Source organism: Gossypium arboreum, chromosome 11 (assembly GCF_025698485.1).
Source record: "Gossypium arboreum isolate Shixiya-1 chromosome 11, ASM2569848v2, whole genome shotgun sequence".
Lineage (NCBI taxonomy): Eukaryota > Viridiplantae > Streptophyta > Magnoliopsida > Malvales > Malvaceae > Gossypium > Gossypium arboreum.
The window spans coordinates 4,809,118-4,836,879 of NC_069080.1; the positions used below are offsets into that span (position 1 = coordinate 4,809,118).

The 27,762-nt window shown below is 34.4% G+C and overlaps 3 protein-coding genes and 2 long non-coding RNA genes across 6 annotated transcripts; 2 read left to right on the forward strand and 3 right to left on the reverse strand.

The window, feature by feature from the left end:
• Positions 1-286: 286 nt before the first annotated feature.
• LOC108479049 (probable hexokinase-like 2 protein) lies at positions 287-2,907 on the reverse strand. 2 transcript variants are annotated; one of them, XM_017781476.2, is made up of 9 exons: positions 2,494-2,907; positions 2,247-2,400; positions 1,880-2,059; positions 1,721-1,795; positions 1,478-1,633; positions 1,297-1,395; positions 1,076-1,206; positions 903-984; positions 287-792 (listed from the first exon to the last, which is right to left on the reverse strand). In XM_017781476.2, the coding sequence occupies exons 1-9, from the start codon at positions 2,775-2,777 to the stop codon at positions 475-477; spliced, it is 1,479 nt and encodes a 492-aa protein (XP_017636965.1). In that variant the 5' UTR covers positions 2,778-2,907; the 3' UTR covers positions 287-474. The 2 variants fall into 2 exon arrangements, with proteins under 2 accessions (XP_017636965.1, XP_052878194.1); XM_053022234.1 differs by having other exon boundaries at positions 1,478-1,636; positions 1,721-1,810; positions 2,494-2,901.
• A 7,004-nt stretch (positions 2,908-9,911) lies between these two features.
• Positions 9,912-11,274, reverse strand: LOC128283429 (transcription factor bHLH18-like). The gene is made up of 3 exons (XM_053020832.1): positions 11,149-11,274; positions 10,284-10,661; positions 9,912-10,164 (listed from the first exon to the last, which is right to left on the reverse strand). Exons 1-3 carry the CDS (start codon positions 11,272-11,274, stop codon positions 10,090-10,092), a joined length of 579 nt encoding a protein of 192 aa, XP_052876792.1. The 3' UTR covers positions 9,912-10,089.
• Positions 11,275-14,031: 2,757 nt separating this feature from the next.
• Positions 14,032-16,147, forward strand: LOC128284414 (uncharacterized). The gene is made up of 3 exons (XR_008274843.1): positions 14,032-14,102; positions 14,561-14,643; positions 16,081-16,147. It is a non-coding gene; the product is annotated as an uncharacterized LOC128284414 (long non-coding RNA).
• Positions 16,148-20,198: 4,051 nt separating this feature from the next.
• LOC128284413 (uncharacterized) lies at positions 20,199-22,692 on the forward strand. Its single transcript, XR_008274842.1, has 3 exons — positions 20,199-20,346; positions 20,814-20,896; positions 22,337-22,692. It is a non-coding gene; the product is annotated as an uncharacterized LOC128284413 (long non-coding RNA).
• A 3,537-nt stretch (positions 22,693-26,229) lies between these two features.
• LOC128284412 (uncharacterized) lies at positions 26,230-26,998 on the reverse strand. The gene is made up of 2 exons (XM_053022413.1): positions 26,935-26,998; positions 26,230-26,653 (listed from the first exon to the last, which is right to left on the reverse strand). Exons 1-2 carry the CDS (start codon positions 26,941-26,943, stop codon positions 26,276-26,278), a joined length of 387 nt encoding a protein of 128 aa, XP_052878373.1. The 5' UTR covers positions 26,944-26,998; the 3' UTR covers positions 26,230-26,275.
• Between the last annotated feature and the right edge of the window lie 764 nt (positions 26,999-27,762).

Here is a 27,762-nt window from a genome sequence, read left to right on the forward strand (position 1 = left end):
GAAGATGGGGCACCATCACCCCCATGTTCTACAAGTCTAAAAATATGAAAAGTCCAAACTCCAAAGCTTAAAAGAGAATGTTTTGTTGCGAAGTTGAAGACAGACAAGTCAGAAACCCAGTAAACTTAACTAAATTAAAATATAGTAAAAAGCTGAGGCACACGACTGCCCTCATTTCATGGATTCTGACCTTTCTCTGTGAACACATTTTCAAGGGACCGGGACCATTTTTATATCTGATTGCTTTAAAATCAAGCTTATATCATCACAATCAAATTGAATCCAATAATCATAATCAGACATGCCACTGCTAATCTATTTCATTAGAAACCCATGCTTAACATTTCTACCTCTTTAACTACGTACCATAAACACAATTTATGGTATCTTAAATCTCTACCAAATGACCAAAACAATATTTTCTTAAAAAAATTATAGAGTAACGCAACCAAAACATTAAAAAATAATAATGAATCAAGAGTCAGGGGTGGGAGAAGCGGCGAGAAAAAGAGGACCGGTGCCGGCGCCGCCGTGAGAATGTTCAACGACAATGTTATCGGAAAGCTCGTTGCCGAGCATTTCCCAAACACCACTATGGAGATAATTCCTGAAGATCCTATAGTGCTCATATAGTCCGCCTTCCATTATAATCACACTTCTTCTGTTGGCTATTCTCCCAAGCTTCTTTACAATCGCCACTGTGCCTGCCCCTGCCAGACGAGCTCCCCGTTCCGTTACTATATCACATACCTCTGCAACAAGTTCTCTCGTCATTGTTGTCAAATTCGTGATCTGAGAGAGGTTGATTAATTGTCAGAGATAATCAATTTTGTTTTAAAATCTTTATCTATCTATATATATGTATGTACGTATGTATGTATATTTTAAGCAAGAAAGTTTACCCCAAATATTTCCTTGAGTTTTTCATGCACAACCTCACGATCTTCTGATGTATCTTGATGCATTGCAGCCATATCAGGTGACCTAATAAGAAGCCAAAATTACATCACATACAATGATTAGTAGGGGAGTTTTCGTGATAGCCATGTTCAATTAACTTTTTATCCTTGTTTACCTTAACAGGTAAGGAATTAGAAGTTTTGGAGGAACGTTTTGACCAAAGAGGGCTGCTTCTTGGGCCATCCTAACTAAAACTCTTCTTACAATTTCTCCCAAATACATTCCAGAAATCATCTTTTCGAAAATCTAGAACAAAAGAAAGGGTTAGAAACAATTACAGAAGACTTATGGTTTCAATTTGAGAAACTATTATTCTAAATATAAAGGTTGTGTTACCCGATGGCCAGGGTTCGAACTTGCAGCATCCAAAGAAGTGTCATACTGAGTTATTGGAAGATGGCATGTATTGAAGTTTCCCCATTCCATACAAACAACCTATGAAACAAACCACAAATATTATGTTGGAAAAACCAAGCAAAAAAGCAAAGCATATAAAGAGAGGTAGGAAGTCACTCACTATCTCGCCTTTCTTTGGCAAAGAATCATGCCATCTAGGAGCCGATTGAGTAGTATCGACATAAGCAGCATTGGTACCCATTCCTAAGGTGATTGCAGCCACGCAGTCTTTATCATAGTATCTGCCACCAGCTAAATTTCCAACGATATCATCGACCTGCTCAATCCTTGAGTCTGAATCAACTCGAAAATGTCTCTTATAAACAATGTTAATGGAGTAATGCAAGCAAGTGAAGATGCTTACTAGCGCATGAACTCGCAATTTCAGACCATGTTTCTCCAGAGCTCGATTCATTCCAGTGATTAGATCTTTTACCCCCTGATTGACACAGGGCTAAAAAATTAGGGCAGGTATGAAAGGTTAGGTTCAGAATCCAAAGTTGAGAGTTGGGATCTACTCAACTGTGGTATCTGCAGCGAAATTCTTCAATTTAATGTTGGAACCTGATATGGCTGTAGATTGATCATCTCCTGATGAGACGGTGAACCCCAGTTTCTTATCATTTGCTGAGGCTTCATCATCTTTCTCGGGATGTGCCGACAAAAATTTTACTAGCTCCGCTGCTATGTAGTCGTATAATTCCTGAAGATCAGTGATAGTCAATAAAGTTGAGATCGTAATACTACGAAAACTATGTTTAATGTCATCTTCAACGTATTCCAAAATGTCTAAAACACATGCATATCAAATCAGATTATATTTTTCATATATTAGGAGACCTCTTAAGGGATTATATCCTAGTTGGATTAATGTAAGATAAAAAGTGTACCTGGGAAGTGCCAATCATGACAGTGGAAGGAATAGGAACTTCGTCCACGTATAAATCAGATATAGGCTGGTTTTTGCCTTGCAGCCTCCCACACACCATTAAAATCTTTGTTTGTCTCAGGTTCACCCCATAATACATTCCCTTCTCATTAATCCTGCCACCATTGCAACAGGTCCCGAACAACATTAACACACATACATTAAGAAAAAAAGGGAAGAGAGGAAGCAAATGAGGTGTAAGATTTTACCCGGTGGGAAGAGGAGAGGCGTAGGAAACAAACATGTTGAGGCTACTAGTAGCTTCATCAGACGAAGAAAGGGAGGCTCCCATATCGGAAACCATGGCATTAGCAACTTGCCATAACTTGGGGACGGGAGTTGAGCAATCCCTGGCAAATTTACGCAATATGCGTTGACATTTCCCCCATTGTCGATCCTGTTTAGCTTTCCAATATTGTCTCACAAGAGCTACCACCGCCATAACTGTTGCAGCCGTCGTGGTCACTGCTGCAAGCGCTACTTGTTGCTTCATCTTTGGCTTTGATTTGTTTACCTCTATACTTGCCCTTTTCTTTATAGTTTCTAATTAAAATTTCATTTTTTTTTTCTTTTACGTTTTATCTCAAAGTTGTTAAGGTAAATAACAGAAAATCCATGAATTCAGTGGAGAAGAACGAGTATTATGCATCTTAAAGTCTAGGACTCCAACCCCATAGTTTTGCAGTTATGAGCCATTACTGATTGTACACCGCTCACACTGGGCCTGTTCTTAGTTTCTACTTTTTAGATGAATCTAGGATTCCAGGCCCATTGTCATTTTCTTCAACAAAGGGTTATAAAGGCTGGAGCCACTTCAAGTGCAAAGATTTTATTAGCTGTATTTATATCCAGTGATAGGTTTGAATTATTGTTCAAAAAAATATTAGAAGTTCTTTCATATCAATATTTAAATAAAAAATTTATTATTCTAATCGATATAATTTAAATTTATAAAATTATTATCCATGTCGGAATTCGACTCTTATCTATCTTAAAATGTCAAATCTTTTCTATATAAAAAAGGAAATTGAAGAAGCAGAATTGAGCATTCCTAATGAAATTTGCGTCCAACCTCCTACTCCATAAAGAACAATTGTGGGCTAAAGTGTTGCGAACCAAGGACAAATGGGAGAGCTAGGGGGAGCCAGTCAACGATGGATGATTGGATGGAGGAATGCTCAGCTGAGGGCTGCAGCAGGGAATGCTTCAATGGTAGGGGTTGAAGTTAGGGAGATCAAATGGCTCCCACCTCCACAAGGTGGGTGAAGATCAACACCGACGGGGCTGTCAAAATGACAAATGGATATGCTTATGCAGGGGCTGTGGTTCGTGACTATCATGAGGACTGGTTGGCGGGCTGCTCTGGCAATATCGGATATACGACGGTGGAGGAAGATGAAATGTGGGGCATACATGATGGCCTGTTGCTGTCCTGGTCATTAAGAGTTCGCCAAGCTATTCTGGAAACAGATTGCTTACCTGCTGTCAAAGCGTTAACAGGAGGGAAAGCTGACAGATTATGTACTGGGCTTGGGAGACCAACTCGTGCTTTATGGATCGGCCGTGGAAGGTGAAGGTGGAACATGTGTATCGGAAAGGGAATCAGGTAGCAGATATCTTGACTCGACTGGCAGCTGATCATGAAAGAGGGCTCCAGATGTTTTTATAGTCCTCCAGCAGCATTGTTGAAAGTTTTAGAGGATGATAAGGAGGGTAGAACGGTCGAAACACTCACTCCTTGTACTTATTTGAATCGATTTTGTCCCGCATTTCATACCCAAAAAAAAAAGAGGAAATTATGAATCTACTCATTATACCGATAAGACCAAATTTATATGTTTCATACTACAAAAATTTGGATAAATCCACCTTATGACGGGCCTTTATAATTAATGAAGATTTAGGAGTACACACGAAGTACTCGGGAATATTTCTTGTGTCTCCCACTTGACACAGTTTAACAGTGATACTTGGCTCTAAATTTATAGTTGTAGAAATAATATTAAGAGAACAACCACGTAAAAAAATCAAGCGTTTAATCAGATCAATCAAGAGATGGGGTTCAGCCAAACATTTTTTTTCTAAGCTAGGACAAAGCTAGCGAGTGACGATTGGCCGAGGGCAGTTCCATCATGTAGCTGGGTACAAATAAGCCAGTGAAGAAGGAGTAGTGAGGGTACGGCGAAACCAGTAGGGTATGTAAATGAGGACAGATCACATGGTTTTGTACTGGTCAGCTTTGAGCTGTCGAGTGAGGATTGCTCTATATCTTAAGGAAGGGGTTTGGGAAATCCTGCCTTATTATTAAAAGGGGAGTAGTAGAGGTGATCATGGCCGGGCCAGGCCGGGTTTGGGCCGGGCCCATACAAATTTTTAGGCTCGTTTACTAGGCTCGGGCTCGGCTCGGCCCGGCCCGGCCCGACCCATATTAAATTTTTTAATTAAATAAAAAATTTTAAAAATATAATAAATCAAATATATTTAAAAACATAAAATAAATATTAAAACAAATAAAATAATACTAAAACAATTCTTAAAACAATACACAAATTAATAATATAATAAAAATGGTTATATTAAAAATTTAAAATAATTAAAAATAAAATAAAAATATATATTAATATATAATTCGGGCCGGGCCGAGCCGAGCCCGGGCCAAAAAAACTCTTACCCCAGGCCCGGCCCGTTTTCTAAACGGGCCTCGTTTTTTTGCCCAAGTCCATTTTCGGGCCTATATTTTTACCCAAACCCTCCCATTTTTAAGCGGGCCTTGGGCCGGCAGGTCGCCCAAACCCATGATCAGCTCTAGGGAGTAGTCTCTGATGTGCACTCTATTATTGGCTCCTATTCTATTCTATTCTATTATTGCCTTGTATTCTTAAGGGGTGGTCGGAGTTAAGCTCACTAAAGAGATAGAGGCGCAACTTCTCTGATAATTATATATAGAGATATATATAATAGTGCTTTTTTTTTATATTGAGATTACCTCAAAGTAAGAATTAAGTAAAAAAATTTGTCATATTTAATTTTTGTCAATTTTGAAAGTGAGGAATTAAAAATCATGAAATTAAAGTTTTCCGTCAATTGTATACAATTTTGATTAGTATAATAACAAATTGAGTCTTCAATGTTTACAAATTTCATCATTTTGGCATTAATTCTAAAAAATCAATAAATTCAACTTCAAAATTGACACAAATGTTACAAGATAAATTTGTTAAATTATGACCAATTTGATAGAATGTGTAAACTTTGAAGACTAAATTTGTTATTATGCCAATCAAAATAATGTACAATTGACAAAAAATATTAACTTCGTGATTAATTGTCCTTAGTTGTTCACTTTCGAAATTGAAAGGGACTAAAGAGGCCTTTTTACGTAATAATTATATAATTTCCCTTTTAATTTGGTCGGTTGTATCTTGTTGGTATTTAAACTTTTGTTTGGGTCCATTGATACATAAACTTGGAATCCATCACACATTTTGGTACATGTACAATAACACGTGTTAGAATGTGATGACATGACAAGCATGATAAAAAATATTTTTTTAAATATAAATTATAAAAAAATATAAAATTTATCAAACATCTAGAATGAATATGGACAAAATGATGTCCATGTCCATTTTGTCTAGATTCATTCTTGATGTGTTTTTTTAGTAAACTGTTAAGTGAGGTCGTAAGCTACCTGTTGTTAAAATTTTAACAATTTAGTCAACATTTCTATTGAATAAAAAATAATTTAACTAAAATTTAAAAATAGAGGGTAAAAACATAAGAAAAGACCAAAGTGACAAAATAGTAAACATTAAGGGTTGATTCAGAAACATTTTGCCCATTTCCTCCGAATCACTTTTTACTCATGTAATTCTAAAAATTCCTTTCCGAACAAACTTCTTCATTTGAAAGGTCAAATGATAATGATAATTTATCTTATTTATAATGATAATGATAATCTTACACTTTCAATTTCTAAGAATTATAAAAAAATCGATTTTAACGTGATTTAATTATTATATTTAAAATAAAATCAGATTTATAGATAAAAATTATATTGATTTAATTAAAATATTTAGTTATAAAAAAGAGTCTTGTTATTTTTAATTTATCCAATTACTCAGTCTTTGTAAGTGAATTATATTTTTGCTTTCCTTCTGACACTTAGTATTATAATGAATAATAAAAGGTAATTTTTCGATTTAAAATTTTTCCTACTTTTATATATATTACTTTTTAATGTTACATGTGTTGCATGTGATTTTACGCATTTTATATTTAATTAAAATTTAATATTATATTTTTAATTGTAATAATTAATGTAAAATATTTTTATTTAAATTATTGAATACAATTAAAATACATTAACTTATCAATTCAAATTTTATAATAGAAAATTTTCAAATCAAAATTAAAGCACTTTTAACATATCCAACACACAATACAATATAATTTTACTTGATGTAATTAATGTAAAATAACATTATTTAAAACAATAGCCTATTAACATAATTAACTCTAGTAGATTAATTGAACGATGATTAGCAGAATTTTTAAAATAAAATTAACACAACACTTTTTGCATAAAAATTGTTAACTAATAATTATAATTATAATTATCACAACTTTTCCCCTATATTTTATATTTAGAGCTCTATTCAAATAATAATTTTATTTTGAAATTAGCATAACTTTTTTAACTAATGGTTGTAAATTAAATCATAATTTTTATTTTATTTTATTTTGAAATGTGAATTTAGTGATATAAAAAAAGGTATTTTCATCAGGTGTTTTATATAGATTATGAATTATAAATTAGTTTTGAGATTAATTACTCTAAAAACGAGGAAGTAATTTCTTTTAATTGGACTTTTATCACTTTATAATCATATATGGAAAGTTGATCCTTTAGAATTTCTTAATCTCGATTTTAGCCTCCAACTTAATTGACATCAAACTTAGAAATGTGATCACATCTTAATTATGTAGAAAAAGTGTTGTTGGATTTTGTAGCAAAAGAAATTAAGACTGAATTATATTTTCACTTTCCTTGTGTGCTATTTTTATGCAGTTGAGTCCGTAAACTAATTTCTCAGTTTTGTGAATAATTTAATTTTTATCCCAATAAAAAATAAGTATTTTTATGGATTCAAAAGTTATTACTTATGAGATTAATTATTCTAAAAACGATCAACTTTCGTCACTTTATAATCATACATGGAAAGGGGAAATGTTAAAAGAAAGTTTCTGCTTTGTTCAATTCTGGTCTCCAACTTTATTTACATAAAACTTGGAAAGAGATTGGTTGAAACAGCAATGTGATCACATCTTAATTACGTATAAAAGTTGTTGTTGGATTTTCTAACAAAAGAGATTTGAAGCACTAAAAACATTTTTTCATTTTCAAGTCAACTTCACTTTCTTTAACAAATCATTTCTTTCCAATTTTTTCAACTAATTTTGGAAAGGATGTTCAAATTTTGCCATATGTTTCATTTCTCAATTGATTTTTTTGGCCCCTACAATTAATTTTATTTACATACCATAAAAGTATTTATATATCTTTATATTATAATAAAATTTCCTGCCGAGTTTGATGTCACAAATTAACTTGACATTGTGTTATTAATTTATTAAAAATAATTTTAAAAATTTGATAAATATTATTAGAATGATTTTTTCTTTAAATTACTTAAATAAAACAACTATAAGCACTACTTAAAAAGTGTTTAAGAGTTGGCCCCAAAATTAATGTATTCAATTATTAAATAAATATTTTATAAATATATTTTAAATATATTTTTCCTGTCTCATTTTTATTAATTAATTTGTTTGTGAAATTTAACTCGAGTTTGATATATGTTTTTCTTAAATATTCAGTATGGAAATAATTAAAGTCTTACTATACATCAAAAGTCCCGAATTTTAGTCAATTTTTGGTGCTTAAATGGCTTAGTGGAATTGATATTGATTGATGTTCATTCTTCTAAAAGTGTGGGTAACCATAAAATGAAAATCTTTGGACTTCTGTTCGATAAATAAAGTTAGCCGCCCATACTTTACCTTGAATATTCTATGATAAATTTAGACATTTAATTTAGATTTAAATATTTTTGAGTTATTTTGATTTAGTAAAATAAAATTATAAATAAATATAGATTTTAATAATTTCAAAATGTTTTTATTTAAAAATAATTATAAAATATAAATTTATTTATTTTATTTTTAAATAATAAGTAAGCATCGGCCTAAAAATTTATTTTAAAATAAAATCACGATGTCATTCGATTGTAAACTCTTCTAGATAAATCCCAATAACTTTTTTGGGCATGCGTGCTTTTTTTATTTTTTGGGTAGAAATAAAGGATCAAGCTACGGGGGATAGATTAAGGCAAATTACAAAGGCTCCTAAGGGTGAAATTAAGTTGATTTTAGCTCACTAAAATCAATCTAATTCGTCAACGTAAATATAATGTAATTGAACTATGTTATTTGGATTGATAGTATAGGGACCATCTCTTCTAACAATGCAGGTTGTGTGAAGCTATATGGCAACATATGCTTTTGCTTATGAATGTTCCAAAGACAACAATCAGTTGGACTTGTGAAATTCAATGGGCGTCATCTAAACTAATAGGGAAATCTCTTATTGCCATTGTTGTGCTAGTATCTAGCTAACGTGAAGGGAGAGGAATGGCAGGTGCTTTGCTTAGTCCCATACTTCATTAGTGGTACTACTTAAGCAGTTCATCAGATTGAGGTTAGTTGGGAAAAAGAAAAACATTACACTATACACCCTATAAATGTGCAATTGCTTGAAAATTAGAAGCTAAATGTTGAATGCTTTCGTAGGTTTGTATTGAGATGTCATTGTTTTTCTTTTGTGTTCTATTACATAAAAGAAGTGGTTGTCTCATTGTAGCAGTTAACCATTTCTTTTGCATTAATGCAAACCTTATCCCAAAAAAGGTTGTGATAATGTTTATTGTTACGAAGGGTGTGCTTGACAAGATTTATTTGTAAATGACATGGTTAGTATGCTCAGTTGAATGAAAAAATGAAAGGATAGAGAGAATAAGTGAAAAAAAAAATGAAAAGAAAATAGATTTTGACCATGTTTGATAACAGATTAAAGTGAGAAAAGAAAATAGGATGAATGATTATTTTTTATCTTGATGCAAAAAAATCATTTCTTTCAAATGTGGGAAAAATGTTTATTAATTTAAATTTATCCAATTTTCAAATGCTTTTTTTTTTCTTTTCATATTTTAAGTCGGGAAAAAATTACTTTTTGCATTGTTCCTACCATCTATGTTTCTACAAGGGCTGTAAGATTGTATTTATTACGTTATTTTGTAATAATTATTTATAATATTATTATATTAAATACAAAATTTATTGTTTTATTTGTCTCCTTAAATTTTATATAAACCTAAGAAAGAAATATTGTTTGTAAAATTTTTGGATTCTACACTTTTACTTTGTTCGATGGCTAATCACAAAAAGATTATATCAAATTGAAATATCATGTTATTTTTATCTATTATTAATAATTTAATGTGATTTCAATATTTTCATACTTAATTATTGAAAAAGAAAGTTTCATACAAATTCCCTCTCACTAATCTTTTTAGCTTCAATGGAAAAGAAATTAAATAAAAATCTTTACAGCAAATCGAAAACCCAGATTCCATTATTAGCTACAGAAAATCACGAGATGCAAAAATAAAAATGAAAGGAAGAGGGGAAAAAATCTCTATAGAGTTTATTTTCCCTAAGATCACATGGTTTTACAAAGTTAATTATCACATGAAGTTGAGCAAACCCTCTCGTAGGGTTTTCACAAGATCCCTCAATGTCATCGAAAACTCATCTTCCATCTGCAATAACCATGAAAACATTATGGCCTTAAGTGAAGGGCTTGCTAATAATATTTTTACACTAGTTTATATAAGCTAGATTTGAAGAGTTATAAACTCCGGCAGTGCTGTAAGATTACCTGAGCAACAATGGTTATATAAAGAGTAGCTTGTCCAAAAGGCAAGGCATTGCTATTAAGCACGGAGAGATGAAGCTTTTCTACTTCGTTTATGATGTTTGATATGCACCCTTTGTTGGTCTCGCAGTGGATTCTAATCAGCACATCTTTGTTTGAAACTCTTGCTTCGATGTCGGGGAATGGGTTTTTAGATTGGGTACCGAAGTTCTCATCAGAGGAAGATGTTTGATCATCTTGCGCGTAAAATTGGGTGGTCTTCTTCACAAATTTTACTGATTCCACTGTTCTCTTAGCAACTTGTTCCTCCAGCCTTGCCTTTCGCTCTTGAAGTTGCTTCAAGTATTCGATAGCGTCTCCAAGAACTGAATTCTTGTCTTTCTGCAATGCGCGCACACACACACATATATACATATAAGCTCTCAAGATAAGCCCAAATGGCCAAATGCTTTTTTTTCTTTTGAAACTATACCTTCCTTTTCATGAATTCCGGAAGTTATTGTATGAACTATAAAATTAACTACTTTTAGGGTAATTTTCTTGCTTGTATCTCATATCTAAAATCCGTGTCCATTACTTCTTCAGAAATAGTTCTTTAAGAATCCTCCAAACGCATAAAATTACTTTGAAAAACCTATTCTTAGCGCTCTCTCTCTCTCTCTTTTTTCCGAAGAAGCGCCATTTTATGACGATTCTTCCAGTGAAATCATGGAATTTTTAGTTACGGTAATTATAACAAAATAGAATTTTTTTGAAGAAAATTTCAAAGCTACAACTACCTACAGTACTTGTTCACTACAACGATTAAAACAGTAATCTTTGAATATATAGATTATAAATTACATGGGAAAAGTTTTTGAACTTGTACCTTTTTCAGGCCAGGAATTAGTGCTGCAAGAGATAAGAAGCTCTGGCTGATCTTTTCACGACGTTTTCTTTCAGCAAGTACATGTTCTTGTGCCAGTAATGGAGCCCTAGTCAATGAACCCACCATCTTTGAGACCTGCCCCCAAATTTAGTTCATCAATAATTTTTCTTCTTAGAAAATTAAAATAAAATGGAACGACACTAGTATTAGATTCATATATGGACGTTGGTATTGAGATAATTTTCTGAAGTTTTACATAATTGTGTCGGCTAGATACTCTTGTCCGATACTTTATAATTGAGCTAGTGTAAATGTTGTTCCAATAGGGTCGGAAGCGTGTAAATTATTGTACTAAAAAATCACACAAAGTTCAATTCCCAGGGAAGAGAGGTGGATCACAAGGATCTCTTAAATACCAAGTCTTTCCTTAGTCAGAATATTCCTTCTAACGTAATTTAATAGCACAATTAAATACTACTATTATACCCTCAAATATTGAAAGAAAAATAGGACAAAAGAACACAAGAGTTTTAACGAGGTTCGTAAATTATACCTACGCCCCGGGCACTAACACCGATGATAACTTTACTATCTCCAAAATATTACAAACAAATAGAATTCCTTAAGAATTCTCAAATGGGAGAAGAGAGAAAACTAAGAGAGAAAGATTGGTTGGGATGGTTGAAATGAGAAATGGTTAGGCCTATTTATAGTTGAGGTTCAGGGACTAACTTGCAAATGGCCTAAAAAATTAGGGACCAAAGTTGCAATTATCCCATTCAACTTTAAACAACTTGCCTATCATTTTTTTCTTTCGGTGCCACTTGCACCTCCCAATTTTGACTTTTCAACACCCATTTTTTTTTTTAATTTGACTTTTCAACAATCTCCACCTTGAAGATTTGATTAGGATAATCACATCTTCACATACTTCCTTCAACTCCCCAAATTCGATAAAGCTATCTTTTGTAGTGCCTCCAAATGCGCTCTCGAGCGCCATACACCTGAAGGTGCTCAAATTTTTAGGATGTTAATCAAGTTCAAACAATGATTAAACTTGATTGTTGTTACCACCTTAGTCATCATATCTCGGGATTATCTGCATTGCCGGAATCTTCAAGTAGAATTTTTCCTTTTCAAAGACTTCCGCACAAAGTGATATCTTACGTCGATATGCTTGGTTCTTGAATGATAGACTTGATTTTTCGCTAAATGGATAGCGCTCGATCGTCACAATATAGACTAATGTGACTTTGAACAACTCCCAAGTCTTTCAACAATCCATTAAGCCAAATAGCCTCCTTAATGACCTTCAGAATCGCCATATATTCTCGCTTCAGTAGTAGACACGACCATCAGAGATCGTAAGGTAGACTTCCAACTCACTGGGGCTTTCGCAAGAGTAAACAGATACCCGTAGTTGAACGACGTTTATCTAAATCACCAAGAAAGTCGGAATCAACATATCCAACTACAAACCGACCAAGTGCTTCATCCTGCTCAAAAACTAAACCAACATCTACGGTTTTTGAAGATACCGTAGAATCCATTTCTGACTTGCCAATGTCCTTTTCAGATCATGCATATACCGCTCACAACTCCAACAACTTGTGAAATGTCGGCCGCAGACACACCATCGGATACATCAAACTCCCAACTGCATTAGCATATGGGACTTTCGCCATATATTCTCTTTCATCTTCGGTCTTGGAGATAATTGAGCACTAAGTTTCAAATGAGAAGCAAGTGGGTACTTACATGTTTTGTGTTTTCATTTACACCAAAACATTGTAATACCTTTTTCAGATATTGCTTCTGATTTAAACAAAGCTTGCCTCTCGGTCTATCTCTACTTATCTCCATGCCGAGAATCTTCTTGGCCTCACCTAGATCTTTCATCTCGAACTCTTGATTCAACTGAGCCTTCAGCTTATCTATCTCTGTTTGGCTCTTCGAAGCGATTAACATATCATCAACATACAAGAGTAGATAAATGAAAGATCCGTCATGTAGCTTTTGCAAATACACACAATTGTCATATTTACTTCTTGTGTACTTCTGCCTTTTCATAAAGCTATCAAATCGCTTGTACCACTGCCTCGGGGATTGCTTCAATCCATATAGCGATTTGTTCAGCTTACAAACCCAATTTCTACCACCAAGATCTGTGTATCCTTGGTGAGTCATATAGATCTCTCTTCTAACTCACCATGCAAGAAAGCTGTCTTAACATCAAGTTGAGCTAGCTCCAAATTCAACTGTGCTACCAAGGCCAACAAAATTCTAATGGAGGAATGCTTCACAACAGGGAAAATACATCATTGTAGTCAATTCCTCCTTCGGCGTAGCCTTTAGCTACCAACCTTGCCTTGTAGCGAACATTTTTCTTGCTAGGAGATCCATCTTTCTTTGCGAATACCCACTTGCATCCGATTGCCCTTTTACCTTTCGGTAATTGCACCAACTCCCAAGTATTGTTTGTAACAGCCCGATTTTGGGTCTAGTTTAAACAATGGTTTCGGGACCACAAACCCGACGAGAAAAAAAATTATTTTTATTATATTTTTATAGTCTATAAACTTATGAAAATATTTCGTAAAAATTTCATTCAAAATTTTGACGTTTGAGCACTCAATTTAGTCAAAAGGACTAAATTGTAAAAAGTGCAAAAGTTGAGTTCTTTATATATGAGGTGCCTAATTGTTATGAGTTTTAAATTGAAAGTCCTTATGTGATAATTATTCCTTTAATAAGTTAGTGAATGGATATTTGTTTGGTATTTTGAAATTTGGTTGAAATAAAAGGGTAATTTTGTAAATTAATTAAAATAATCTAATAAGACAAAATGATAAAAGCTATCATTTTTTTCATTCTTTCTTCTTCAACCGTGGAAAGAACTGAAAATGGCAGCCATGGATGAGCTCCATTCAGCCAAGCTTCTATGGCTTATATTGGTACGGTTTTGTCCCGCTTTTAATGATTTTCGTATTTTGAGATCCCAAGCTTAAATTTTCTATTACTACCAATTGATTGAAGAGAAATTAGAGTTTAAAATTTACCCATTCATGATATGGTTGTGTTTTGATGATTTATAGTGGATAATGAATGTTTGATGTGTTAAATATGAGTTTTATTCAATGAATTTCGGTAAAAATGTCAAAAGGGTTAAATTGTAAAAGTTATAAATTGGTCATAAGTGTGTGAATTAGTGAAAATTTGGAGTTGCCATAGAAGAGAAAAATGTTCAGCATGTCTTAAACCTTATAGAAATTGAATAAAATTAATTTACAAGCATTGGGGCAAAAGTGCAAATATGCAAAAGTTTAGGGTCAAAATGAAAATTTGTAAAAATATGATTTTTAGACCCATATGAATATTGTGACTGATTGGTAGGCTAAATGTGATGTTATAGATGATGAAAATTGAGATTTGGACCTAGAACGGAAAGAAATCGATTTATGAACGAGTATGTCTTTTCACCTTTGTGGTATCGAGGTAAGTTCATGTGTAAATAATGTAGCATAATTGTTATTTTTAAGTTATTGATGTTAAATATATGATATGCTGATTTTTATCATGAAATATATGCTTTGTGGTTATCTTCGAATAAAATGCAAGATATGTGTATTATCTGTTAAATATAAAGTGCTACCGAGTATTGGTTTCGGTATTTTACGGAAGATGGCAAGGATATGTGTTCGAGGAAAATCCCGTTTGAACCTTAGGAATAGATTAGGATACAAGTGACATGTCACTAGGATGGTTGAGCATCCGAACTCGTCGAGTTGAGTCCGAGATCACTTATGGATGCGAATGTTCGAGCTCGTTGAGTTGAGTCCGAGTTCGTGAGATGTAACTAGGCATCCGAGCTCGATGAGTTGAGTCCGAGTTCACTTATGGATGCGAACGCCCGAGCTCGTTGAGTTGAGTCCGAGTTCACTTATGGGCGGGTTACATGGTAGCTTGGCTACATATGTGGCACTTATGTGCAAACTTTCCATGTATCCAATTATATTCGATGTGTTCAACGGTAAAATTCTACTCAAATGGAGGAATACTCGAGATGTAAGGGACGATTGGTAAATGTTGTAAAATGAATACTTTGAACAGGTATGTACTTAACCCTCGGGTTGAAAACTCGACATAACAACAATATGGTAAGATGGTAAATGAAAATGTGATATGAATGTCTCGGTGATGATTATACAAACGATGTTGTATTAATTTTGTGAACAATGATCATGAATGAGTAATTTAGCCTTGACAGATTTGAGTTACTGCAGTAGTGTAACTTTGAAAATACACTAAAAATAGTGAAAAATGAGTTAGAGGCAGAATAAAATATGGGATTAAAGCTTAATGAGTCTATTTTCACATGAAAGAAACAGGGGAAGAAAAAGAATTCCATATTGTGTGATATTTGAATTCTTGTGAAACAGGGTCTGAATGAATTCGAGATCCCCTGTTCTGACTTTAGAAATTCACCAAAAATTGTACAAAAATTATTAAGAGTCATACCTTACATTCATGGATTCCTTATTGAGTCTATTTTTAGGAGAAATAAACAACATGGTCGTTGGAATTTTGTACAGGGAGAAATTTGGTTTGTAGTGCACAGAGGTCAGAGTGGTCATACCCTGAAACAGGGATACTTTAACTAATAAACTGTACTATTTGGCTTAACCAAAAATTCTTGAAATTTTATGGAAGAAAGGAAAATAAGTCTAGTTTCAGGGAAAATTAACGGAACTTAATTCAGAGTTTCGTAGCTCTAGATATAAATAATTTAGTGACCGTTGCTCAGAAAGACAGCTTGTAGTGAACTTGAAAATATGTTGTAAACATTGATAAAACAAGTTAATGAGTTGCTAATTGTTTTCATATGAACTTACTAAGCGAAAGCTTACCCCCCTTCTTTCCCATGTTTTCTAGAGTTTCCAAGTTAGCTCGGGTGGGAGGCCGTCAGAGATATTATCACCCTATCGAGTTAACGTTATCGAGTAAGTAAACTCAAGTGATTCGAGTCTATGGCATGTATAGGGTTTTAATGTGAGTATGTAATATTATGATTTAGCCAAAGGCATTGGCTTGTTATTAAGGTAGTATTAGTCATGTAAATTGGCTTATGTCGGCTAATGACATTATGGGCCCATATGATTATTCTTATGCATGTATGTTATTATCTCTTGTGATGTGGCTTACAACATGTATGCCTAGAGATTGAATTGAGATTCATTGATGAGCTAGTAACTAATGCAGGATTAAGTGATTGGTAAATAGTTAATAATGCTTCATGAATGGTTTGTGATGTAATGATAGTTATGTCTAGTATGTGGTAATGATATGGGCAAATTCTATAATATTTATTACATAAGAAAATAACTTGAGCATATCATGTTTGTAGATGTTTAAGAGCTCATTTATGCCATGTTGTATGTTATTGGATAAGTATGTATCTATGCATGTGGTGTGAGAGTGACAAAAGGCTTGATAATTAGACTATTTCTGGCCACACGGCCTGAGCACATGGGCGTGTGAAGCCTTAACGCAAGAGATTTTTCTAAGTTTTTCATGAGTTCTCGATTGGGTCCCGAACCGCCCCGAATGCATGTATTGGGCCTCGTAAGCTCGCATAAGGGACAAATTGCATGTGAAAAGAAAAGTTTTTAATTATTTGAGATTTCATGGCCCTGTTTAGTATAGAAGTGTTAGTAAAAGTCAGGTAGCACCTCGAACCCCGTCCCGGCGTCGGATGCGGGCGAGGGGTGTTACATTTAGTGGTATCAGAGCATGGTTTAGTCGGTTCTCGGACTAACCTAGCGTAAGAGAATCTAGTTATACATGCCATAGTATTACTCGTGATAGTGTGATATCTCTCGGCCCTAACAAAACTGTTGATTAAGACAGGAATGAGTTCCAACCGAGCAAATCTTGATAGAGATAAGAGTAAAGTTGAGATTATTGAATCATGCTTATGATATGCTGAAAATTTGGAAAGGTATGAAAAGAAATCCATGATTTTTTTTTATATGAACTAGTTTTCATTATGTGATACTCTTGAGATAAAGTATGTGAAATAGTGGAGTAAAACATGCTTAAGTTGTGAAAAGCGCTTTTATGCATGTTAGTATTCATACGATGTTAAATGTCTAACTTGATTTGGCCAAGTGTTTAGGAAAAGAAAGAAATTTGCTTGAAATGACAGAATGTATGTATGAATGCTTTTATTGCATGATTAATAATCAGTATATACATGAGGTTGACATTTATGTCTAGATTGATGAAGTCAATATGCAATAATGTTATGCTTTATAATCTCGCCATGTAATCATAAATGTCACAATAGCATGAAAGTTGTAATGAAAGATCAAATTGGGTGGAACGCAGGGAATGAGTACGATCGTTCACTAATGAATTGACGGAAAAGACTATGGTTGGACCATGGCAATACATGAGATTTGTGTGCCAGTGTAAGACCATGTATGAGACATGGCATCGGCATTGAGACGAGGGCTAGTGTAAGACATGTCCGGGACATGCATCGCCTCGAGATGATAGCCATGTCGACATGTCCGGGACATGCGTCGGCTACGAGATGTGCTAGTGTAAGACATGTCCGGGACATGCGTCAAGACGGTTACATGTGTCGTTGTAAGACACTGCTGGGACACGGCATCGACACGATGGATGAGAGCTAGTACAAGACCATAGTTGAACTATGGCATCAAGTAAGCGATGTACTCAAAACCATAAGACGTTCTCCAATTTGATAAATATTGGCAAGTGATTAAGACTAAATATGGGAATTTGATAAAACATTAAGGGTAATTTGAGAAAAAGAAATGAAAGTTTGAGTTATGATAAATTCACTTATATTTAGCTAATATTCGCATGAAATAAAGTTACATGTATTACTAAGATATGTGAAAATGTGTTTATAACAAGTTGGAAATTTGAAATGTTTGAATCAATATGCGTAAAGCTATACTGTTGTTGAATATGTATTTGCTTGAAAGTCAAAAGTTTAGAGGCTTTACAATCTTCGCCCCCTTACCAGAATAGATTTATACGATGAGATTCTCGAGAAATATGTTGCATAAGCTTGCAAAAGTGAAACTGAAGAGTACAAAAATGAAATAGTATGAGATTAGTGAAGACAGAATTAGTTAGAGAAATAATGTCGGACTTGCACAGATGTCTGAGTATGACGAATTCAATTAAACAAAAGTGATGGCTATCTTTCTCTTCTGAGTATTCTATGTTTTCCTCTATTCTGGGGAATACGTATGGTTATCCCTTTCGAGTGGGAATTCTATTGTGTGAGGATGCTGGAGACTGTGATATTAGATGAAAAGTTCTATTGGTCCAGTTAGTTATGATCTACATTTCCCCATCTCTTCAGATTTCTATTCTGATATATTGGAATGAAGTTGACAGTAAAAATCTATGTAAGATTATTCTGATGTTCTATTGATTATGGTTTATATATGCGAGAATTATATTATCTCTATTATGAGAAATTCTAAAGCATACAGACAGTAGTTTCCTTCTGGTTTTCTCTGAGGGATTTTTCGGATCATCTTTATTATTTTCTTCTGGATTATATTATCAGATTTCTAGTATAGTCTTTATATCTTGGAATTTCTTATATTAGCTTTTCTATCGTTCTTGTTTCGAGAATTATCAAGCATGGTTTATCTTTCCGAGTAATCTTTGACTTGCGATATTAGAATCTGTTATGATTAAGCTTCTGGCTCGACCATAGAAGTGTGGGGATTTCAATGTCGAGATTTCTTTAAAATTTCTGGGGTAAAGAATGGTTATTCTACAAAAGTAAATCTGAGTTATGTGCATTTAAGTTTATTCTCTGGTTCGAGAATACCGTTACGTGTTCTTTGGTAAGTAGTCGTACAGTTAGAAATGATGGGGTTTTATTCTTGAAAGTATGTTATGGAAACATATTAGTTGGATTTCTCTTGTTCGAGAGATGTTATAAGTATAGTTATCCTGATTAATAAAAAGACCACATCTATGAAGTTGGAATCATTTGATTCATGTTAGTAAAGTTTCTAAACAGTTGATGATCGAGTATAGAAATGTGGCTATAAGTGGTAAATTAAACAAGTACAACATGATTCGACTTTTAATTTGGAATTGCAGGAGGATTTGATTTCGGTTTCTATTACTATTAATTGAGTAAGATTTCAAGATCGAGAAACTCGGGTATACAGAGAATTGAGTCTGAGTTCACAAGAGATCTTGTTTATTCGCTCAAAGGATGTCGAATTGTCTATAGGGTAAAGCCGAATATCAAATGTATTCGAGATTATTATTGTCAGTGATGACAGTGGGAAAAAAATGAGAAAGGACTGTTATGAATTTCGTATCGGGATGTCTCTCATTTCCAGGAAAAAGGAGAGATGCAAGTTGAATTGTGAAAGATTGATGATGGAAGTCTGCATGATTATTTTAGTATGTACAGATATATTATTCAACATATGTGACTGAGTTGTATGTTTCTGAGTTTATAGTTCCAAGAATGTTAGTCTCCAATGTTTCAAATTGAGCTCCGAGGTTTATACCTCAACTATGGAAAACTATAGGAAAGGCGGAGTTGTTTTGTAAGTTGTGAGAAAAAGATATAAGTGACTCGTGAAAGTAGAGAACAACTTTTTCTGGTAAGATTTTCGGGACGAAAATCCCTAAAGGGGGAAGAAATGTAATGTTCGATTTTGGGTCTAGTCGAATAAGTGGTTTCGGGACCACAAACCCGACGAGAAAAAAAAATTATTTTTATTATATTTTATAGTCTATAAACTTATGAAAATATTTCGTAAAAATTTCATTCGAAAATTTTGACGTTTGAGCACTCAATTTAGTCAAAAGGACTAAATTGTAAAAAGTGCAAAAGTTGAGTTCTTTATATATGAGGTGCCTAATTGTTATGAGTTTTAAATTGAAAGTCCTTATGTGATAATTATTCCTTTAATAAGTTAGTGAATGGATATTTGTTTGGTATTTTTGAAATTTGGTTGAAATAAAAAGGGTAATTTTGTAAATTAATTAAAATAATCTAATAAGACAAAAATGATAAAAGCTATCATTTTTTTTCATTCTTTCTTCTTCAACCGTGGGAAAGAACTGAAAATGGCAGCCATGGATGAGCTCCATTCAGCCAAGCTTCTATGGCTTATATTGGTACGGTTTTTGTCCCGTTTTTAATGATTTTCGTATTTTTGAGATCCCCGAAGCTTAAATTTTCTATTACTACCAATTGATTGAAGAGAAATTAGAGTTTAAAAATTTACCCATTCATGATATGGTTGTGTTTTGATGATTTATAGTGGATAATGAATGTTTGATGTGTTAAATATGAGTTTTATTCAATGAATTTCGGTAAAAATGTCAAAAAGGGGTTAAATTGTAAAAGTTATAAATTGGTCATAAGTGTGTGAATTAGTGAAAATTTGGAGTTGCCATAGAAGAGAAAAATGTTCAGCATGTCTTAAACCTTATAGAAATTGAATAAAAATTAATTTACAAGCATTGGGGCAAAAGTGCAAATATGCAAAAGTTTAGGGGTCAAAATGAAAATTTGTAAAAATATGATTTTTAGACCCATATGAATATTGTGACTGATTGGTAGGCTAAATGTGATGTTATAGATGATGAAAATTGAGATTTGGACCTAGAACGGAAAGAAATCGATTTATGAACGAGTATGTCTTTTCACCTTTGTGGTATCGAGGTAAGTTCATGTGTAAATAATGTAGCATAATTGTTATTTTTAAGTTATTGATGTTAAATATATGATATGCTGATTTTTATCATGAAATATATGCTTTGTGGTTATCTTCGAATAAAATGCAAGATATGTGTATTATCCGTTAAATATAAAGTGCTACCGAGTATTGGTTTGGTATTTTACTAAGATGGCAAGGATATGTGTTCGAGGAAAATCCCGTTTGAACCTTAGGAATAGATTAGGATACAAGTGACATGTCACTAGGATGGTTGAGCATCCGAACTCGTCGAGTTGAGTCCGAGATCACTTATGGATGCGAATGTTCGAGCTCGTTGAGTTGAGTCCGAGTTCGTGAGATGTAACTAGGCATCCGAGCTCGATGAGTTGAGTCCGAGTTCACTTATGGATGCGAACGCCCGAGCTCGTTGAGTTGAGTCCGAGTTCACTTATGGGCGGGTTACATGGTAGCTTGGCTACATATGTGGCACTTATGTGCAAACTTTCCATGTATCCGAATTATATTCCGATGTGTTCAACGGGTAAAATTCTACTCAAATGGAGGAATACTCGAGATGTAAGGGACGTATTGGTAAATGTTGTAAAATGAATACTTTGAACAGGTATGTACTTAACCCTCGGGTTGAAAACTCGACATAACAACAATATGGTAAGATGGTAAATGAAAATGTGATATGAATGTCTCGGTGATGATTATACAAACGATGTTGTATTAATTTTGTGAACAATGATCATGAATGAGTAATTTAGCCTTGACAGATTTGAGTTACTGCAGTAGTGTAACTTTGAAAATACACTAAAAATAGTGAAAAATGAGTTAGAGGCAGAATAAAATATGGGATTAAAGCTTAATGAGTCTATTTTCACATGAAAGAAACAGGGGAAGAAAAAGAATTCCATATTGTGTGATATTTGAATTCTTGTGAAACAGGGTCTGAATGAATTCGAGATCCCCTGTTCTGACTTTAGAAATTCACCAAAAATTGTACAAAAATTATTAAGAGTCATACCTTACATTCATGGATTCCTTATTGAGTCTATTTTTAGGAGAAATAAACAACATGGTCGTTGGAATTTTGTACAGGGAGAAATTTGGTTTGTAGTGCACAGAGGTCAGAGTGGTCATACCCTGAAACAGGGGATACTTTAACTAATAAACTGTACTATTTGGCTTAACCAAAAATTCTTGAAATTTTATGGAAGAAAGGAAAATAAGTCTAGTTTCAGGGAAAATTAACGGAACTTAATTCAGAGTTTCGTAGCTCTAGATATAAATAATTTAGTGACCGTTGCTCAGAAAGACAGCTTGTAGTGAACTTGAAAATATGTTGTAAACATTGATAAAACAAGTTAATGAGTTGCTAATTGTTTTCATATGAACTTACTAAGCGAAAGCTTACCCCCCTTCTTTCCCATGTTTTCTAGAGTTTCCAAGTTAGCTCGGGTGGGAGGCCGTCAGAGATATTATCACCCTATCGAGTTAACGTTATCGGAGTAAGTAAACTCAAGTGATTCGAGTCTATGGCATGTATAGGGTTTTAATGTGAGTATGTAATATTATGATTTAGCCAAAGGCATTGGCTTGTTATTAAGGTAGTATTAGTCATGTAAATTGGCTTATGTCGGCTAATGACATTATGGGCCCATATGATTATTCTTATGCATGTATGTTATTATCTCTTGTGATGTGGCTTACAACATGTATGCCTAGAGATTGAATTGAGATTCATTGATGAGCTAGTAACTAATGCAGGATTAAGTGATTGGTAAATAGTTAATAATGCTTCATGAATGGTTTGTGATGTAATGATAGTTATGTCTAGTATGTGGTAATGATATGGGCAAATTCTATAATATTTATTACATAAGAAAATAACTTGAGCATATCATGTTTGTAGATGTTTAAGAGCTCATTTATGCCATGTTGTATGTTATTGGATAAGTATGTATCTATGCATGTGGTGTGAGAGTGACAAAAGGCTTGATAATTAGACTATTTTCGCCACACGGCCTGAGCACATGGGCGTGTGAAGCCTTAACGCAAGAGATTTTTCTAAGTTTTTCATGAGTTCTCGATTGGGTCCCGAACCGCCCCGAATGCATGTATTGGGCCTCGTAAGCTCGCATAAGGGACAAATTGCATGTGAAAAGAAAAGTTTTTAATTATTTGAGATTTCATGGCCCTGTTTAGTATAGAAGTGTTAGTAAAAGTCAGGTAGCACCTCGAACCCCGTCCCGGCGTCGGATGCGGGCGAGGGGTGTTACATTGTTCTTCAGGAGAGATTGCATTTCTTCATCCATGGCGCTTTTCCATTTATCACTTTCTAAGCTTTGCATTGCTTCTTGATAAGTGATAGGAATATCATCATCAACAACGGAAGGGCGAGGCCACCATATCAAGAATCGAAAGGTGTTTTTAATTTCTCTCCTTGGCCTTGCAACGCAATCGGTTCGGTGTACTTAACGGTTCTTGGGTCGAACCTCTTCAACCTCTAATTCCTCCATTGTGGCTGGAGAATTAGACTTATTAACTGGCAAATCCCCATCCGCTCAAACTCCACTGTTTTGGAGTACACTCCACCGCCGTGGAGTATCGCTTGTCTGAATATCTTCATCTGCTACCTTTTTCAATGTGGCGATTCATCAAAGGTAACATCTCGCATGATCATTTTCTTTGTGTCTAAGCACCAAAGACGAAATCCCTTCACTCCGAAGTGATTCCCATAAAGAGAGCTTTCTTTGCCCTCGGATCTAACTTTGAATCCTTCACATGGTAATATGCAAGGATCCAAACACATGTAAGGAATCATAATCAGAGCCGCTTTCCGCACCATACCTCCATAGGAGTTTTTCTTTCTAATGCAGATGATGGCAAACGATTAACAAGATGACCAGCGATGTCACAGCCTCACCCAAAATTGCTTGCCCAACCCAAAGATTGGACAACATACATCGAACTTTCTCCAAAGAATGTTCGATTCATACGCTCGCCACTCCATTCTGCTGTGGTGTATCCCTAATCGTGAAGTGTCGAACAATACCATACTCTTGGCACACATCAAGAACGGATCACTTTATATTCCCTCCATTGTCCGTCCTAAGCCGCTTGATTTTCATGCCACCGGTTTTCGATCATAGTTTTCCATTTAAGAAAAACTCCAAGCACTTCATCTTTAGTTTTCATGGTATACACCCAAACTCTTTCCGAAAAGTCATCAACAAAAGTAACAAAGTAGTGTTTTCCTCCCAACGAAGGTGTTTTGGAAGGCCCCACACATCTCGAAAGTGAACATATTCCAAAATACCTTTTGTATTATGGATAGCGCGTCAATTTCACTCTCTTTTGCTTTCCTGAACACAATGCTCGCAAAATTTTAATTTGCAAGCCTTTGCACCTTTCAACAATCCTTGCTTTGCCGAATTTGCAAGGATTTTTCACGGCATGTCCCAACTTCATATGCCACAACCGCATTGAGTCCAATTCTTTGTTGCTTAAGTCGCAATGATCGCTCCAATAACTGTACTACCTTGGTAGTAATACAAGTTATTTTTCCCGATGCCCTTCAATATCACAAGTGCGCCAGATGTCACTTTCAAAACCCCATCTCTCATAGTAACAATCGAACCATTTGATTCCAAGGCTCCCAATGAGATGAGATTTTCTTCAAACCGGCACGCATCAACATCGCTAGAACTCGGTTGATCCATCTTGATTCTTTAATTGGATTGAACCTATCCCAACAGCTTTACTGAGCATTGTCATTGCCCATATAAACAACTCCTCCATTTAGCTCAACTAAATCGAGAACCACTCCGGTTAGGGACATATGATAGGTACAACCCGAATCTAATATCCACTCATCCGAATGGAACGACGATGATGATGCAACCAGTGATAGTTCGAGTCACGGTATCATGCTTTACAACACAAGCATCTACAATGCTTTTCCCTTATTCTTCACTTTGGACAATTTTTCTTCCAAAGGCCTTTCTCATGATGAAGGCACATTCATCTTTCCCGAGCCCGGACTTTGACTTTGATCTCCCTTCGAGTTTTCTTCCGAGTGTATGAACGACCTCGGACTACTAAAGCTTCAGATCTCCGATTGAGTTTTTCGTTTGTCCTTCTTTCTCTGCTCATAACTATATAAGGCCGCATGCACTTCGCTCGAGATATATCACTCCTGCCATGAAGTAGAGTAGTTTCTAGAACTCAAACTCCTCGAAGTGACCCTAACAAAGATCAAAGCCAAATCTTCATCTTTGAATGTCTCATCCATATTCAAGAAATCGGTGACTAACTGATTAAATTTGGTGATGTGATCATTCATTGTGGTACTTGGGACGTAAGTGAAGCGAAAGCAGTCTTTTCTTCAAGTGGAGCTTATTTTGACTGCTTTTCTTCAAAAATTTTCTTCAAGTGCCACCCACAACTTATTTGCGAAGTCTCCTTTGAAAAAGCATACCTCTGCTCTCGAGAAAGGCATGATCGAATTGTGCCACATGCCAACCGATTGATCGCCTTCCAATCTTTCTCCGTACATCATCTGGTTTCTCTTCATCAATGGCAATGTCTAGACCCTCGCTGAAAAGGGCATCTAGAACCTCACTTTGCCACATACCAAAATGGCTCGTGCCATCAAAGATCTCCACGGCCAATCTTGCATTTGCAATTGTCGGTCTTGTCCACATGGACGATGTTGAAGCTCCTACACCGACCGCTTTTCTCCATAATCTTTCAATATACCTAAGGAAATCTTTTTCGATGTGGAAGATCGGTTTAAACGCAACCACAGAGCATACTACGATTAACCTTCTGGCTCGATACCACTTGTTGTTCCAATAGGGTCGGAGCGTGTAAATTATTGTACTAAAAATCACACAAAGTTCAATTCCTGTGGAAGAGAGGTGGATCACAAGGATCTCTTAAATACCAAGTCTTTCCTTAGTCGAATATTCCTTCTAACGTAATTTAATAGCACAATTAAATACTACTATTATACCCTCAAATATTGAAAGAAAAATAGGACAAAAAGAACACAAGAGTTTTAACGAGGTTCGTAAATTATACCTACGCCCCTGCACTAACACCGATGATAACTTTACTATCTCCAAAATATTACAAACAAATAGAATTCCTTAAGAATTCTCAAATGGGAGAAGAGAGAAAACTAAGAGAGAAAGATTGGTTGGGATGGTTGAAATGAGAAATGGTTAGGCCTATTTATAGTTGAGGTTCAGGGACTAACTTGCAAATGGCCTAAAAAATTAGGGACCAAAGTTGCAATTATCCCATTCAACTTTAAACAACTTGCCTATCATTTTTTTCTTTCGGTGCCACTTGCACCTCCCAATTTTGACTTTTCAACACCCATTTTTTTTTTTAATTTGACTTTTCAACAGTAAATACATGCCAACCTCAGTTTCGGGTTTCAAATCACAATCTACACCATAATATAGCAGAGATGAACTGGAGTTGTTGAAGGAGATTATATGGGAAGATGAAGAAGAAAAAGAAGCTTTTGGCGGTGCGATGCAAGAACTCCAGTTGTTGGTCTTGAGTTGCTTTAATGGCGGCCTTTCCAAGACGTCGAGCTGATGATGAGAAGCTTCATTAATGGATGAACCATTGATTTTTGGATAGGATGAATAGCTTTCAGATTGGAAATTGAAATCATCAAATGGATACTCAATAGGGTTGGTCGTTTCATATTGTGTGAAAAAAGTGGGATCCTCCATTTCCTGTAAGTCAAATATACACAACAGTGATTTCCATCAAAGAAGCTCCTACAAAGAGCGCCATGAAAACACTAAATTCTTAGAAATTAAGGCACCACAATTAATTAAAAGCTTGGCACCCCATAACTATATTTTATTTGACTGAAAATATGATAGAAAATCACAACATATTACAAAGAAGAAAAAAAAAACCCAGTAATTAATAAAGGAATTCCCAGGCTAAAACAGTATAAAATGGATGAATATGAAGTTTAATTTCCGAAAATATGCCTATAAAAGATTACCTTGAACATAAACAATGAAAGTGTTGGATATGTGGTGTGTATAAATATATATATATATACACACACACATATAAAGGTTACGTACGCGCTTCCAAGTATATGGCGTTCTCGCAAGTGTGAAAATTCGTATCTTTTGACTTTGTCTTTCGAATTTAATGTCTCATCTCAAAAAAAGTTCTTTTTATAATCGTAATTTGATATTTGATTTATATTCTTTTGAAGTGATTTACATGAATTAATTGAGTTAATGTGGAACACAAAAATGTTGAAACTTGAACAAGCCTATTTCTGTGTATAGTTGACGAACGCGTAAGCAAGTGAAGAGACATGTCCCTACAGGTTAAGTCTGGGTCATAAAGTAGATGCAACATTTTAGGGACCTAAAATCAAAAGACAAAAATATATGGGGTGATCAAAACTGGTTCAACCTTCCACACCCCGCATTCATTTCTGAAATTTAAATTTTTAATTACATCATAATAAAAAGAAATTAAAAAACATAAGATGGTTTTATTTCAGGTTATTTTATCAAATAATATCCACTTTTAAAACAATGTAAACTTGTTTATTGGATTATCCAAACTTAAAACATCTTTCTAATTTGTTTTAGGGTTTGGATTGTAGTGTGTGTGTATATATATTATGGTCAAATGGCAATGAAAGATTTATATTCTGTTAGGTGTTAGCTAGAACAGGGATGGATTTATATTTTATACTAATTCAACATGAAATCTCGCTAATAAAATCTTGGTTTAATGGATTTTATTATTTATTATAATCCATGTTGGATCATTTATGGATTTTATTCATTTTTTTATGATTAATGTT